Genomic DNA, 16,359 nt, shown 5'->3' on the forward strand with positions numbered 1-16,359 from the left:
AAAATGTTATTTGACTTGCATATAACATTATTGATCGTTGAAGAATGTTAAATTAATGGTTGTAGAGTTGTTTTTGATAAGAGGCGGATTCATGATTTTAAGTTTATGGGTTCCGGAACACAACCCTTTTGATTATTGGGTTTTGGATAGATTACATAAAATGGATTTCGTAACACAAATACCTGAATTGTGCGAAAGTTATTTTTTTTTTCCTGCTAAACCCGTAGCTGAAACTGTAGACACGCCTGGTTTTGGTAGAGAACATCATATCAAGGTTTAAGTTTGAATAGTTTAATGAATTTGAATTTTTAGAAAGTTGTAAAAGTTAAATGGAATGGTGTTAAACATTTTGGAACATATCAAAAAAGGAATAATTGCCATATAAATCAGGTAAGAGGAAGTAGTTACTTGTATTTATATATTTATTATTAAATGATACTCTAGCTGTTTAGAATCTGCTTGTTTGATCATTGGCATGGTTTTCTTGCAAACAATGTTCTGAATTTCTTCTAAGATAGAGTGAGATATAGCATTGAGACAGGCGGAAAGTTAGCTAAGCAAATAACATTAGACTAATGGGTATATATGTTTGAGTGTGTCTGTAAATGACCATTGCTAACCTATATCTACTCTGGACCGCGGGGCCAACGCTAACATGTATAGATAACAGTCAATCACTTCTGCTATTGGCTTAGGCTTATGTATAAGTTTACTCTATTTCTTACGTCAGCAAACATATTCTTTTTATCAAGCAATTTTTTTCCTGATGCATAGAGGAAATAGCGGTTCATTTTTCCCTTCATTTAGTCTCTCATTTTTTCTCATGTTGCGTAAAATTTGCGTCCACTTTGATTTTTAGATGATTTCACTTTTTTGGCTGTGGTTGTGGTGCATACGATTTGTTGACATTTCTAATAGGTCTGTAGGAAGCTGTTGTAGATATTTCTCCCGTCTATGTGCTTGAAATATTACATTTGATCAGTTTTAGACAGAACTGCATATGGTTTGGCTTTATTGTGACTTTTCTGTGATGTTCTGCTTTTAGGATCCAAACAACAAGAACTTAGTTAATTGCGATGAAAAGTTAAAGAGTATCTTGTTGGGTAAGCCCCAGGTTGAGCTTACTGAACTACCAACACTGATCAAGCTGCACTTCCCTAAGGCACCAAGATGATCAAGTTTGTTGTAATGTTTGGTTGATGTGCTTATCCTTGATTTTTTACTAGATTCCATGGATTTTATGAAGCACTTAGATTACACATCTTGGTAAAAAGGCTTGCTTGGTTCAAGGTTCTACAAGTAGAAACATGTTTCATCTTCTGTGGATCTCCGCAGTTGAGACCATATCTCTCTGGGTAATTTTTAATTGTTTTGGGTAATCTTTATCGTATCTCCTTTTTATCTGTATCACTCTCTTTACCATTATGAGTTAACCAGGCTTCCTTGATGAACTTCATATTAGGAATGAGACTGTCTTCATCTTAGAGATTGTTGATAAACTCTGGCTCTTTCAACTATTGTGATTCATTCTTGGAATGCTTAAGCTATTGATGGTTAAGCAACATGCCACACTTACTGTAGTACTCTTTCTACAGTAAGAATGTTACAGCATGAGTTACACAAATATTACACCTGTATATTTGTGAAAATATTTTGCACATTATTCAGGGTAATATATTGTAATAGAAACCTGATTCGTGATTTTATAATGGAAACGCTGGAAACTAAATGTAAGAATTAACGAACGCTCTTAGGGTTGGTTAGGTACTACAATAAGTCCTGGATAGGTGTAATACATTGGCAATATGTTACATACTGTTGGTCTGAATGGCAGATATAAAGGCTTCAAATAGAAAGTGCGTTTGTTTTGCGGTCGGTATGGCTCTTTTGCATTATTCATGTACAACTGCGGTGATCCTAATCATCGTATCGATTCCTCACAGCTCAACCACAATTGCACTGGCCGGGAATCAAACCCGGGTCTGTACTGTGGCATGGTACTATTTTACCACTAGACCACTGGTGCTTGTTGTTTATTTTGTTTACCATAACGTGCTATAGTAGCTGTGAAGGCCTTTCGTCGATTGACCTTTCTTTCTCTCTTCCCCTATGTGATCGATCGAGCTCTCGTAATTGATAGCAACCCCCTTGAGATTTATCGACAATAGATACCAAGCAACAATAGATACCAAGTCCTTTATGGCTGTGAACTAAACGATTTTGAGGATGAATAATGAATAAAAAGTTACCCCGATGTATACTCGCGCACTCTTTCATGAGCTGGACTCGAACTAGCATCTCCGAAAGAAGCTATTGTGCTGGAACAACAAGCACCCAATTTGCCTCATTTTTCTAAAAAAATTCTTGAAACAGGAAGAGGCCAACTTAAGGTGCAAACAAGAAAGATATGTTCTTATTTAATAAGATGATTTAGGCATGAAGAAAGTGATCTTAGGGTGTGAAGGGATGGACACTCATCCCTGCCCGAATATCGGAGAGATTACTTTCAGGGTGTGAAAGGATGAATACTCATCCTCATCGAATATCAGAGAGATTACTCTCATGGTATAAAGGTTCATACGGCATATAGAAGGACAAATCCACGGTAACATACAGAAGGAAAAATTTTCAACAACATATAGAAGGATCAACTCGCAATAAAATCGGATTAAGGTGCAAAGGGACTTAAATGTCCACATTAAGATTGAAAAATTACAGATCCTTTTAAGGGCAAACCCATGAAGAGGCCAACTTAAGGAGTAAAGGGACTTAAACGTCCGCCTTAAGATTGAAAAATTATAGTTTCTTTTAAGTGGAAACCCACGAAGAGGCCAACTTAAGGTACAAAGGGACTTAAACGTCCTCCTTAAGATTGAATAATTATAGTTTTTTAAGGACGAACCCGCGAAGAGGCCAACTTAAGGTGACTTAAACGTCCACCTTAAGATTGGAAAATTATAAAGCTTCAATCCGAAGGCTTGGTGGACTTGTTGACTTTGACTAAAACACTTGGCAAACTTTGAAGATTTGGCGGACTTTGCAGATATCCGCTTGAAGACCAACAAACTTGAAGATTTGACGGACTTGAAGACTTGGCAGGCTTTGATGCTTTATTTTGAAGAGCGGTGGACTTTTAAACTTCAACTTGAAAAATTAGCAGACTTGAACACTTCAACTTGAAGACTTGGAGGGCTTGAATACTTCAACTTGAAGATTTGGAAAGCTTGAATACTTCAACTTGGAAACTTGGAGGACTTGAATATCTCAACTTGAAGACCAGCGAATTTGAGGACTTCAACTTGAAGACTGATAGACTTCAACTTGAAGACTTGGAGGGGCTTAAATAATTCAACTTGAAGATTGGCGGACTTAAAGATTTGGCGAACATGAAGACATAGTAAATCTCTGGACTTCAATGTAAATACTAGGCATCCTCCTAAAGTCGTTCCATTGAAGAAACCAATTTACCATGGAGGGTTGCCTCCTTTAAATCAAATGAGATCTAAAGTTCAACAGAAGAATGGTGTTTCAGCTTGAATTTACATTCCTTCATACTTCATTCGGACAACAATTGGGGCAATATGTATCTTTTGAACTTCTGCGACTGAACTTAGAATAAAACTCTAAGCTGCCTATGTATCTCAGTGAAGAGGATCAACTCATACAATAGCTCAGAATGAGTGAGTTTTTTAAGTGTCCTAACTTTGCCTAGGCCGCCTCTTTCGAGGTTTTCAATCTAGAGGTCTTTTTTTTTGGACCGTACACAATTTATACTCTTGTGGTCTAGGAGTAACATGCAGTTTATGCTCTTGCATTAAGGGGCGTAGCAACTTGCAATTTAAGCTCGTGTTTTGAGGAGCTTTGTAACTTGAAGATTTTGCTCGAATTTGAAGAGCTTTATGACATGCAGTTTAGGCTCATACGTCTAGGAGCGTTGTAATTTAAAGATTTAGCTTACAATTCGAAATGGTTTACAAATTTAAGACTTGCTCAATTTTGAAGAGCTTTGCAACATGAAGTTCCACTCGAATTTGAAGAGCTTTGTGACTTGAAGATTTAGCTCAAAGTTGAAGAACTTTGCAACTTGAACACTTTCCTTAAATTTGAAAAGCTTTACAACTTGAAGACTTTGCCTAATTTGAAGAGCTTTACGTCCTGGAGTTTGGCTCGAATTTGAAAAACTTTGCAATTTGAAGTCCTTGCTCGACTTTGAAGTGCTTTCGACTTGAGTCTTTGCTCGTATTTGTAGAGCTTTGCAACATGAGCACTTTGCCCAAATTTGAAGAGCTTTACAACTTGAAGACTTTACTCGAATTCGAAGAACTTTACACCTTAAAGATTTAGTTCAAAATTGGGGAGCTTCGTGATAAACAATATATATGCATGTACCAAGAAGCATTATAACTTGTAATTTAGGCTCGTGCGTTGATGAGCATAGCAACATGCAGTTTAGGCTCGTGCATTGAGGAGCATTATAACTTGCAGTTTAGGCTCGTGTTTTAAGGAGCATTACGACTTGCAGTTTAGGCTCATGCGTCAATGAGCATTTCAACATACATGGACTATTGAATTTCATCTTCGGATGAATACTTGTCCCCATTCTCAGCATCCTCTGCTTCTATTTCATCATGAGGCTCAAAGCCAGGAAACCTTTGATCTTCACTTATATCTAGGGTTATGCATTTGGATCGGATATCCGAAATACGATCCGATCCACTCTATTTCGGATTTTCGGATTTCAAATTTCGGATTGGATACGAATTGTGTTTTATGAAATTTCGGATTTTCGGATTGGATTCGGATTGGTATGATTTTAATCCGATCCGATATCCGAAATTATATGTACCTATATAAATACACACTAAAATTTTAGGGTTATGCTTATTCATTTTTCACACACCCCCTCACTCACTTAGATTTTTCCGCCTCTCTTGCACCTCTCTTCTCTTCAGTGAAGACTAAAAGAGTCTCAATGACTCAAACTTCCGATTTTACTTTGATTTTATGTCTCTTTCTTCCGCCTCTCTTCTCTTCTCTTCTGTCTTTTATGTCTATTTCATGTTCTATTCTTCAACTTTTGATTTTATTTTGATTTTTTTGTTTGTTTTGGTAGATGGAAGATGAGATAGAGACACTGAATGAACTTTAAATTGTTGAAAATTTTTGTGACAATCCGATCCGACAATCCGAAAAATTATCCGATCCAAAGTTTAAAATCCAATCCAATCCAATGTTAATTCGGATCGGATTCGGATTGCCCTTTTCAGAATCCGAAATTCGAAATCCGAATCCGAAATATGCTAAATCCGATCCAATCCGATCCGTGCACAGCCCTACTTGTAGCCATACTCAATTCCATATCATGTGCACGAGTTGCTAGTTCTTCAAATTTTTTAGGCTTTATGCCTTGTAAGATATAGCGAAGACTTCAATGCATGTCTTGAATGCACATTTTGATGCCAGACGTCTCACTAAGGCGATCTTTGCAGTTGAGGCTTAAGCTCCTCCCGCGGTTGATGAAGGCAATAACTGGCTTATCCCTTCTTTGATAAATGTTTGTAAGTTCGATCATGCTTACGATGCGTCTTGTGCTATAGAAACGATTGAGAAACTCTTGCTCTAACTGCTGCCAACTATCGATAGAACCAGGTTCGAGATCTGTGTACCAATCGAATGCATTACCTTTGAGAGAACGAACAAACTATTTGACAAGATGATAGCTTTATTGCATGTTTTGACGAAATGTGCCACATGTTGCTTGAGATTTCCTTTTCCATCAAATTGTTGAAGCTTTGGAGGTTGATATTCAGTAGGTATCTTCAAGTTATCAATCCGTTATGTGTATGACTTTGCATATGCGAGGGAAAATTTAATCGGAGGATCAATTTTTCTTCAATTATCCCCATGATGAAGTCCTTCAACTGATCAACATGAATTAAACCTTTCAAAGAAACTTGGATCTCTTTGACCATGATCGTATGCATCGTAGTGGATTCTCCCTCTTCTTTATATTCGAAAAGCTTCACAAGTGCTTGAATTGATTTTGCTTCTGCTAAGCTCTTGATCTCACTTGCTAACTTTTTGATGCGAGTATCTCAATCCTCCATATACTTGGTCAACTTCTCAAGTGCATTGGTCAAATTTGCAAGTGTTTTTTCCATGGTCGAATTGTTAGATCTTGTTCTTGAACTTGAAAAAGAACAGATGAGAAGTAGAGATCGTCTCACTAGGCGTGCCAGAATTTGTAGAAAATAAATTGCGTCGAGAAAATAAAATTAAGACCGAAAGATATTGCGACAATCATAGTATTTTATTTCAAACAATATGAGTGTTACAATCTCTATGATTCCACTGATTCTTTTCGAGCTTAATCTTGAATTTTATTTTACTCTAATCCAAGTGTTTGAGGTCTGATCTTGATCTTGACGTATTTTTAATCCAAGGGCTTGCAGTTTGTTCTTGAATCTTCGTCTTGATCTTCCTTAGAACACTTGAATAATTGTAGCTTTTAGAGGAATTTGCAACATTTGATCCACGAGCTCTCTCTTGATTCTTGTTATAATTTCTGGTCCATTTTCTGGGTTATGAAGACCCCTATTTATAGTTGTGGGAGGGAAGAGTTATGATACGAACAAACTCTTTCCGACCAATCAAATTGAAGTGTGACAAAGCCGTATTTGATTGGTCAGAATATGTCACTTGCACATGTGACGCGATTTCATTGGCCTCTTAATTTGACTTGTCATGCCTTGTCATTTTGACACGTGGCATGATCCTATTGGCTTTTCCGTTTGACTTGACGTGCCACGTTATTTGACACGTGGCACCAAACCGAGCCTCTAGAAAGATGGCATCTCAGGCTTAATAAAGTGGGCTCATCACTTTGTAGTCCAATGAACTTAGACTAAATTATTAAGTCCATCTATATCGGATTTATATAATTAATCCAATTGTATTGTAAAAATAGCACGGGCTTGCCAGTTTTCAGACTGGTCATTCAAAAAGCCAGCGTTTGCAAAGTCATTGAAAAATAGCCATTATTTTGCTGCAACACGAAAAATTTCAGTGTAATATAGTGGAGATCGGTGCACCTGTGTATGAACTTCCAGCATATTATGCTGGAACTGCAACACGCGGAAGTTCTAGCATAATATATTGGAGATTGAAACACTTGTGTATAAACTTCCAGCATATTATGCTATACCAGTATATTATACTGGAACTCCAGTATATTAGCTGGAAGTCCAGTATATTATACTGGAACTCCAGTATAATATATTGGAGTTCCAGTATACTTATGCTAGAACTCCAATATAATATACTAGAGTTTCAATATATTATACTGGAATTCTAGTATATTATTCTGGAGTATTTTTTCGGATTTTGAACAATATTTTCGTTCAGATTTATCTTTACATGAAAAGTGACTAAATTTCAATTATTTTTGAAACTATTACTATTTTTGAATGACCACTTGAAAATCTGACTATTTTTGAATTTCTCCCAATTATATTAGCCCAATAAATTTATTTGGATTAATATATGTTGAATTTAAAATATAGTCCAAATTAATTTTTGAATTTAATTCTGCTAATTTTTACACGCCTACAAGTTTAATTTTAAATTGTTTTTTACTTTAGTGGGAATCAAATGAAAATTTAAAAACCAAAAGAGAAAATGTTTTTCTTTTTTATTTTGTTTAGTGTTCGAAACAAAAATTCTCGTAAACCTTTTCTTCCTCTTCAAGCACAACCACGTCTCTCTTTTTCCCCTCTTCCTAAAACCCTTCTCTGTTTCATTACCCTCACCGCCATCCCAATTCACAAGTTAGTTCAATTTTCTTTGCTCTTGTTTGTGCAATCCATATAGCAGAAACCCTAATTCAGAAATGTCGGTGAGTAGAATCTCATCTCGGTTCTCAAGGAATGTGTTGACACAGTGCCGCCTCTATTATCGTCAACAAAAGCAACAGCAGCAACACCACCTTCCCATCCTTTCATCTCAGTTTCACTCCGTTCGTGACATCAAAGAAAAGGTTCAATCTTTTTGCCCACCCCCAAATAATCTTTCAATCACCTTCCCGCCTTTTCTGGATTAATTAATTAATGAATTAGGGTTTTGCTAGGGTTTTAATTGCAACTGTACTTTAGCTGTATAGCAAGATTAACTTGATCTTACTTTTAGCTTTGATTGTATCTACTAAAATGGTACCTTTTAATGGGTTGCTGCAAAAATTTTATCTTGGAAAGTTTTGGACTTAAAACTATATTTGAGTTATTAGCAGCACTGGCAACTCTCACATATAGTTTAGTAGGAGGATAGAAGTTAAAATATGCTTGGATTTCAAAGAGTGTAGATATAACGATTTTGCCTTTAGCTTACTTGCAGTATGTAATTATATTCTTTTATATCCCAAATGAACTGAAAATGCAGGACAAGGCTTATGCTGGGTAAAATGATTTCTAATTTCGAGAAAAAAAAAAAAGAATCCTAATTGTGTCATTTCATGGTTAGCAGTCAAGTTCGCTGAAAAAACAATGATAATATGCTCGTCTATAACATAACAACAACAAACCCAGTGGAATCCCACAAGTTGGGTCTAGGGAGTGTAGTGTGTACGCATACCTTACCCTACCTTGTGCAGCTAGAGAGGCTCAATTGAAAAATATGCTCGTCTATAAAAAGATCTGCGGGCAGTGATTTAATGTACATTCTCGAGCTTGTAGTGGTTTTCTTCTTATAAGATCATATCTCTAATGCTTACCTAAATGGTGCTGATTTTGCTGACTGTGTTTTTTTATCAGGTGTCTCTACTACCTGACTCTGCCTTGCAATGGTTTGGAATCTCATCCTCTGCATCACCCCAACCTAATGAAAAAGAAACATCTCAGTCCCAAGGTGAAGGAGGAAGCACAACAGAGAAAGCTTCAGCCTCTGCTGATTCTCACATTCAGGATGAGAAGGATGAATCAGGTTTTTATATGGCATATCATTATAACATGATTAAAAAAGCATATTTGTTACCTTTTTCAAAAAAAAAAAAAAAAACATGATTAAAAAAGCATAAGTAGAAGACATACTCAAGAAAATGCTCATTTGGATTCAGATATAGATGCGGAGGACCTTTCTAGGGATGACCTGGTGAAACTTGTGGTTGAGAAGGAGGAACTCCTGAAGATGAAAGATGATGAGTTTCGGAAATTGCAGGATAAGTTTCTCCGTAGTTATGCAGAGATGGAGAATGTCATGGAGAGAACTAAACGAGAAGCAGAAAATTCCAAGAAGTTTGCCATTCAGGTTAGTCTTGATGAGCGCATGCTTTGCTATGCAGGCACACAATTAAACTTTTTTATGTTCTAAGTTTTACTTCTGTTTCTCTCATGTTTTTGTATAAATAATGCTGCAGAATTTTGTGAAAGCCCTACTAGATGTGCCTGATAACTTGGGCAGGGCTTCTTCCGTTGTAAAAGAAAGCTTTTCTAAGATTGATGCATCTAAGGACACAGTTGGAGCCATGCCACTTCTGAAGACACTATTGGAAGGTGTTGAGATGACTGATAAACAGCTGGCAGAGGTACAGTCTTACCCTTAAACCGTTGTTCTCTCCTCATTTTATTTACTGTGGATTGTGGAGAGCAAGTTTGTAGAACTTCAGCTCTTTATGCTTTCTGGGGGTGCAAAGAGGGAGGGTAACTGAACGTGTGAAGCCAATTGGGATTATGATGTTTCCTCTGTCTGGTTATGAAGTAAAACAGCAGGGAGAGCAAGATTTTTCAGTTCTTTCTAGGATAGATGAGTCAACTTCTATTTACTAGTAATATTTATTTTCTGTTCAATCATGCCAAATAATTTTTTCCTTCTTCCGATGTAATTCCCTTTATGTACTTTTGCAGTACCTTCTTGGAAATAGCTTTAGTAAAATACCATTTTTTAATTTAAAAAGTAGAAATAAATCTTAAATACTCTATGTAAGAGAAATAAACAAATGAATGTCTCTCTTTATTCTTGGCCCTTTTGATTTGCAGGGAAAATAAAAGCAAAATCAATCAATTACAGATTTTTTTTTAAAAATCACATACTTATCCTACACTCGTCTTTAACAAGAATAAAGGACTTGTGTTCAAATATCGAACCTAATGCAAGTGTAACAACAATTAAGTCTAAAAGCAAAATCAATCAACTAAAGGTTCGTACCCATTCTCTATCCAAGCACGGGCAGGACATAAAAGAAGAGAAAACAGAAAAAAGTAGGCTGGGCCAAGATCCAGCATAGAGGGGACAATACTTAGAAACAACACGTGGGGAAGCAAGAGAATGCTTTGTGTTTTCATACCTTCTTCCTGCCCTAATAGGTCATTTCCTTGCTTACACCCTTTCATCGTTTTGTTAATGAAATAGACATAGATGTCTCGACTGCTGAATTCTTATTCTGCAAACAATTCAATTCTCACGCTTACCCCTGAGTGGATATTCATCTCTAGCAAGAATTAAAAGAATTTTGACAAATATAGAAGTTAGTGCGAGTGTAACAATAACTAAGTCTTAATCCGAACTAGTTATCTCCCAACTAGTTGTTTTTCAAAATGAGTGTTAATCCCAACCAGTTGGAATCGTATGTCAGTATGCATCTGTGTAGATGTGTATACATACTGTTCTTAGCTATGTCTGATTAATTTTGGGAGATTGTAGGTTTATTGAGATAATTTTTCTTCACGTGATTTTAGGTCTACCTCATTTGCTTTTACCACCTTCAATTATCATACTGTCTATCATATTCAAAGTTGATAGTCGGGTATACGTGAAACACTGGCCAAATATCTCAGGCGTGATATGCTCATTTTATGCTCTATGTTGCCACTCGCACCTTCTACTGAGTGGTCTTTGCTATAGCTATAAACATGCCTACCTCTGGGAAGACACAATAGTCGTTAGATTCCATTAGCTTTAGCCATTGACAATTGACCATTTGCGTACGGGTTATTTTGTTCTATTTCAAACTTCAATGGTGTTTTTATACCACTTGTTGAGTTCCAGGGGGTATTATAGTTGCTCAATGTTATTATTTTTTGCACCATGTTATAGGATTTTTAATCCTTTTTGCAAGTAGGTTATAGATCTTACTAAGTTGCTTCTTTTGGTTTGCTGTGTTAATTTTTCAGGTATTCAAGAAATTTGGTGTTGAAAAATACGATCCTACTAATGAACAGTTTGATCCAAATAAGCATAATGCAGTATTTCAAGTACCTGATCCTGAAAAGGCTCCTGGCGTGATTGCTGTTTGTCTTAAGGTATTTTTTAGCATTTTCCTCTCAGTTCATGTTATTTATTTGTTATTTCAGTCTTAATTTGTAAAATTCCTTAGCAAAAACTTTAATACATTCCTGATCCTTCTCATTGAAAGTCAAATGAGTAGCAGACAATTTAATTGGACTTCTGTTTGCAGCCGGGGTACACCTTGCATGACCGAATTATTCGGCCTGCTGAAGTTGGTGTGACAGTAGCCGTGGAGACAGAGGCTGATCAAAGTACAAACACTTAAATGGGTGGCTCACTACTGAGGCTTTAGAGCTTGGAGTAGACAAAGTCCTTGCTATTTAAAATCGGAAACATTTTGCTCCAGGCAATTTGAGTTCTAGATCTTCCTTCAGGGGAGGTGTTCATTGTGCAGATGTTAATCTATTGGTCTTTTTGGTTTGACGTTAATCCAGAGTTGTGTTAAATTGGAACATTTAGAAGTCTCTGATTCGTAAGGTATTCTTATTGCGCGTGGAGCACTTTCTTTCTCCACCTCTTTACCAATACGCAAGTATTGTTATACGTTTTGAACTTTTTAGTGGGGATATAACTTATTCTGCATGAGACCCACGACTTCTGTTCTTTGCTAAGCTGGAGCTCTGAATGGAAGAAGTGAGCATTATTTTTCAGCTTATGGTGAAGACAAGGAAAAACACGTTCAGCTTCTGCTTTGATAACGAATTTCTTGTATTTTTGTCGGTGTGGAAGTTAGCTGCTCAACAATATAAGCACTGCACTCAGCCTAAAAGATTAAGGCATACATGCACTTGTTCTCTTGTATTTGGATATGGGGAAATTTTTCACTCGCTGACCAAGGCAAAAAGGATACTAGAACACTCTGTAAACTAATCTGTGGAATTAGCTATAAAGAAAAGGGAAAAGATGTAGAGTAGAATGATTGCTACTCTGACTGAGCAAGTAATTAACTCAGCGAAACTGGATGTCACTTGTGCAATAGATTACGACATACATTCCTTATATACAATGAATTGTGCAAAAATTATTCCAAAATTACAAACCAGGAAGTTGTATTTGTTACTCCTTTCTCATTGCATATGTAAGTCTTACAAGAATTAATAACAGTTTGAGCAATATATCTCCGTGTGAATGAGCTCTAACCATGACTTCGCGGATCAGAAACTTGATGGACCTTGCGCGATTCAGCACTTGTATATTGTCCCACAGCACGAGAATAAGGTATTGATTCTTCCCCTCGGGCAAGGGCATCCACATTCTCAAGCAAATACTGTCTTGGAAGGCGGCCAACGACATTACCTTCCTCATTTCCATTTTTATCCAGGAATGCAAAATGAGGGATACCCTCAACTCCAAACTCATCAAGCTCTTGTTCCCACTTTGTGTTATCCACATTCAACATTACAAAATTCACGCGGTCCCTGCATTAACAACATGAACTTTGGTATCACTTAAACAGGAAATGAGAAACTTGTGCTATTGGAAAAATGGTGCTCTCTCTCTTAGAAGAATAACTCAAAGATAAATCTATTATAGTAATAGGAAAAAAGAAGTTGGGTTATAGGGGGTCAATAACAACAAAAAGATTTACTTGTACTGCTGTTCAACTTTATAGACATCCGGAGCTAATTCTCGACAAACTTCACACCAATCTGCATAGAATTCTACAACAGTAGGCTTTCCATTGGAAAGAGCCTGCATGGGAAGAGATCGAAAAGAAAATTTTAATCAAATTTAGAAACAGAAAACATAAAAGAAACTACAGTTGAAACGACTCAATAGTGAAATATGTATCTGTGACTTAGAGGGCAAAATAAAAAAGACTCTGATGTAAGCTTACATTTGCTTAGGGTAGGGGCGCGGGGTATTATCAAATTATGCAGGAATAGTGTTGCGTCAACTAAGTAGATTGAAGCAGCGGAGAAAACTGCTTCAGTTATATCAGCTAACAACTAGATACCAACATCCAACAAGAAATCACAAGACTGAAAATTTGGTAACTGGGGAAGTTTGGACGTAAATCATATGTTTGTGGGAGTATGAGATGCAATCTAGGCTATGTCATAACTATCAATTTCGTTATTTTGTATTTGTAACTTATCCTTTGCATTTATCAGTGTGAACTAATTATCCGTCGGATCTGATTTGAATTACGTACATACATTTGCATTAGCATAAATACAACATCTTCAGAAGACTGCCTTAACTTTTGCTTTTAATTTAGTATCTGAAATCATGCATAAACCCCGTGTTGGAGGGCACTTTCTCTCATGGCTAGTACTAAAGCGACTAGCTTCTGCACTGTCACTTTTTTATTTTAATACAGAAGAACCCAGCTTCAGTTTACTTATCAAAAAAAAAAAAAAAAAAAACTAAACTTTTGTTAATACATAGCGAGGTCTAGTGAGTATGAAGCTGACTAGATCCCTTGTTTCTGGATCTACAGTATTTCAATTGATACAAAATAATAGGTAAGTTCATGTCCCTCTTAATCAACCGCCTACAAACTTTTGTTATAACATTGGGGCACCGTGTATCTCATTAAATCCAATCTCACTCTAGGATCAAACATGTAAGCATTTATAATCATTTTATCCGAGAGAAGGTAGCTCTTGGCGAGCTCATTGTCCATCAATTTTCTTTCTCATTGCCAGCTTGTTGACACATTAATGGAAAGCCATTATTATCTGCAGAGTTTCTTAAAGCAAACTCTAATATATGCCTTCCCTAATCAGCTCAGATTGAGGGAGGGTACCAATAGAATTATTGTGTATTTTGAATTATCCTTGCCTTGTAGTACGTTTTAATTATCTATGTGAAGTAAAACATTTTCATTGTACAGCATCTATTACCTTCATTTGGATGATAAGCTTCCTAAAATCTTAATAGAACTTATAAATTAATACAAAAGCAAAATACTCCTATGTATCCTTTTTACCAGAAAAACTCTAATTGCAACTCCATCTAACTGTAGAATACATGAATGTCCAGGTCCTACCCACATATGAATACACAACAAAACAAATTTATCATAAGAAATGATGATCATGCTTGAACACTAACCTCTTCATATGGCAGAGCCGCAGCCGTGATATCCTTCAAAGAAGGAATACCTAAATCTACTCTTTGTGAAGAGAAAAGTCCAAGTGCTGCAAGGACAGACACTAGTGCTACCCGCCGATTGAAGTCTTTGGTCGGATATTCAGGACCAGAAGATGGAGCAGAGACTTCAGCTTTACTAATCTCAGTGTCAACCCCTGAAGACTTATCCTGCAGAGCAACACAGGTATACTGGATTCTAAACAAAAGTACTGCACCAAACACGAATAACATTCAAGGGGATACAATCACTATAGGTTTAGTCGACACTGATAAAGCTGAAACGCCAATTGAAACTATGTATTTGTATCAATATCAAAGCTAGATTGCACCACTAGCTATACTTTCTATGTAAACATATCATCTCACTAGCAAAACTTCAAACATTAATTCCTTTCCTTTTTGTGCGGGAACTGTAAGAAAGATAGTGTTGGGCTCAACCAACCCAATGATATTCTTAACCTGGTGTAATATTTTTTGCTTTCGGTTTTCCCTAAAGTTCCTCACACCATTAAGGGATTCCTATACCTTATATGTAGCTTCCCAATCTTTTTGGCTACCAATGTTTTGGCACACCCAACAAATAGAGTTTTCCAAACATAAGTAAATTATTAAAACTATTTTTCTTTTTCATGAAGTAATAAATGAATAAACAACACTCCTATCAATTAACAACAGTACAAATGAATGCTTCCCTCAACATGGAATTTTAGGGGTTGCTCTATTACTTCATTTTTCTAGCACACTATACAAAAAAATCAAATAACGGTAAAGGGGTTTGATGGAAACAATAAGGAAAGTGAAAAGATTAAACCTTTACAGCAGATTCAGGTGGGTTGGAGTTCTCTTGGCAACAGTCGCCTGTTTTTGGGTCAGTTTGGCAATATATTCTTTGATACTTGCCAACATTTTTCAGCTGATAAATGGAAGGTTTTACAAAGTGCAAAGACTGATGGGATCTAAAATGGAACGGCCTCAGTTTGTGGAGTCCAATGGGACTTGAAGCTACCCGAGCCATGGCGAACAAACGAAATCTTGGGCTGTGTTACGTAAAAAAAACTCTCTTAAAGACTTGAGTTAGTGGACATAGATGCTTCCCTTTTTTTTTTTTTTTTTTTTTTTGGTTTTTCGAGTTTTTGGCCAATATTGCCCCTTATCTTTGAGGGTAAGTCTATTCTGGTCCCTCAAGTATAATCCTGAACATATTTAGTCCCTTAAGTATGCTAAATTGGAGCACCTTTAGTCTCACTTACACAATGTATTACCCAACTCTGATTCATGAAGCAAATCTTCTGCTCTGAAGTAAAACATTTCCTCTCTTTTTATTGGACAATGCAAATTATCACTTTAATTTCTCATTTCTAGATAATGTTTTCTAAAATTTTAACCTTGAAAATATCTCCTTTTGTGCCAGTTTTCAATGAAAAAATGATACTGTATAGCTGCTGTAAAAATAATAGCCGAAAACATGTACAAAATTTTTATATATTTTTTTTGTATATATATATATATACATTTTGTATGTTAATATACAAAATATACAAATTTTATATACTTTTTCGGCTACCAAATGTAAATAATTTTTGGCACGGGCTAAAATTGATAATACAACCTGGTTATTCGTTTGCTTCAATAATATGCCTAGAAGTGATCGTGGCAGCTTTTTTTTTTTTCAATTTTAACTTTTCTTTTTGGAAAAATCAACTGAAAATTTTAAATGTATATATATACAAAAAATATATATAAATTTTATATATTTTTTCGGCTATTATTTTTACACCGACTATAAAATGTCATTTTCTCATTAAAAACTGACATAGAAGGGGATATTTTCAAGGTCAAAATTTTAGAAGAAATTATTTTAAAAAGGAGGAATTAAAGTGATAATTTGCATTATTCAATAAAAGAGGAAACGTTTTGCTTCAGAGCAGAAGTTTTGCTTCATGAATCAGAGTTAGGTAACATCATTAGTTTTGAACACATTGTGTC

The 16,359-nt window shown here is 36.0% G+C and overlaps 2 protein-coding genes and 1 long non-coding RNA gene across 3 annotated transcripts; 2 read left to right on the forward strand and 1 right to left on the reverse strand.

Moving 5' to 3' along the window:
• The first annotated feature begins 6 nt into the window (after positions 1-6).
• Positions 7-1,484, forward strand: LOC138872541 (uncharacterized). Its single transcript, XR_011400931.1, has 2 exons — positions 7-1,103; positions 1,227-1,484. It is a non-coding gene; the product is annotated as an uncharacterized lncRNA (long non-coding RNA).
• Positions 1,485-7,720: 6,236 nt separating this feature from the next.
• Positions 7,721-11,859, forward strand: LOC104227987 (grpE protein homolog 2, mitochondrial). The gene is made up of 6 exons (XM_009780368.2): positions 7,721-8,035; positions 8,805-8,973; positions 9,107-9,297; positions 9,407-9,574; positions 11,160-11,288; positions 11,444-11,859. Exons 1-6 carry the CDS (start codon positions 7,889-7,891, stop codon positions 11,537-11,539), a joined length of 900 nt encoding a protein of 299 aa, XP_009778670.1. The 5' UTR covers positions 7,721-7,888; the 3' UTR covers positions 11,540-11,859.
• Positions 11,860-12,217: 358 nt separating this feature from the next.
• LOC104227986 (thioredoxin-like protein HCF164, chloroplastic) lies at positions 12,218-15,430 on the reverse strand. The gene is made up of 4 exons (XM_009780367.2): positions 15,185-15,430; positions 14,335-14,541; positions 12,863-12,966; positions 12,218-12,692 (listed from the first exon to the last, which is right to left on the reverse strand). Exons 1-4 carry the CDS (start codon positions 15,386-15,388, stop codon positions 12,410-12,412), a joined length of 798 nt encoding a protein of 265 aa, XP_009778669.1. The 5' UTR covers positions 15,389-15,430; the 3' UTR covers positions 12,218-12,409.
• Positions 15,431-16,359: the final 929 nt, after the last annotated feature.

The sequence above is a fragment of the Nicotiana sylvestris genome, chromosome 7, assembly GCF_000393655.2.
Source record: "Nicotiana sylvestris chromosome 7, ASM39365v2, whole genome shotgun sequence".
NCBI classification, from domain to species: Eukaryota; Viridiplantae; Streptophyta; class Magnoliopsida; order Solanales; family Solanaceae; genus Nicotiana; species Nicotiana sylvestris.

Excerpts from the sequence above, each read along its gene's own strand:
- LOC104227986 (XM_009780367.2), bottom strand. The coding sequence starts at position 15,388 with ATGGCTCGGGTAGCTTCAAGTCCCATTGGACTCCACAAACTGAGGCCG. Across the intron at positions 14,542-15,184 it reads CACCTGAATCTGCTGTAAAG|GATAAGTCTTCAGGGGTTGA; the intron begins GTTTAATCTTTT and ends GTTGCTCTGCAG. Across the intron at positions 12,967-14,334 it reads CGGCTCTGCCATATGAAGAG|GCTCTTTCCAATGGAAAGCC; the intron begins GTTAGTGTTCAA and ends CTTCCCATGCAG.
- LOC104227987 (XM_009780368.2), top strand. The coding sequence starts at position 7,889 with ATGTCGGTGAGTAGAATCTCATCTCGGTTCTCAAGGAATGTGTTGACA. Across the intron at positions 9,575-11,159 it reads CTGATAAACAGCTGGCAGAG|GTATTCAAGAAATTTGGTGT; the intron begins GTACAGTCTTAC and ends TTAATTTTTCAG. Across the intron at positions 11,289-11,443 it reads TGATTGCTGTTTGTCTTAAG|CCGGGGTACACCTTGCATGA; the intron begins GTATTTTTTAGC and ends TTCTGTTTGCAG.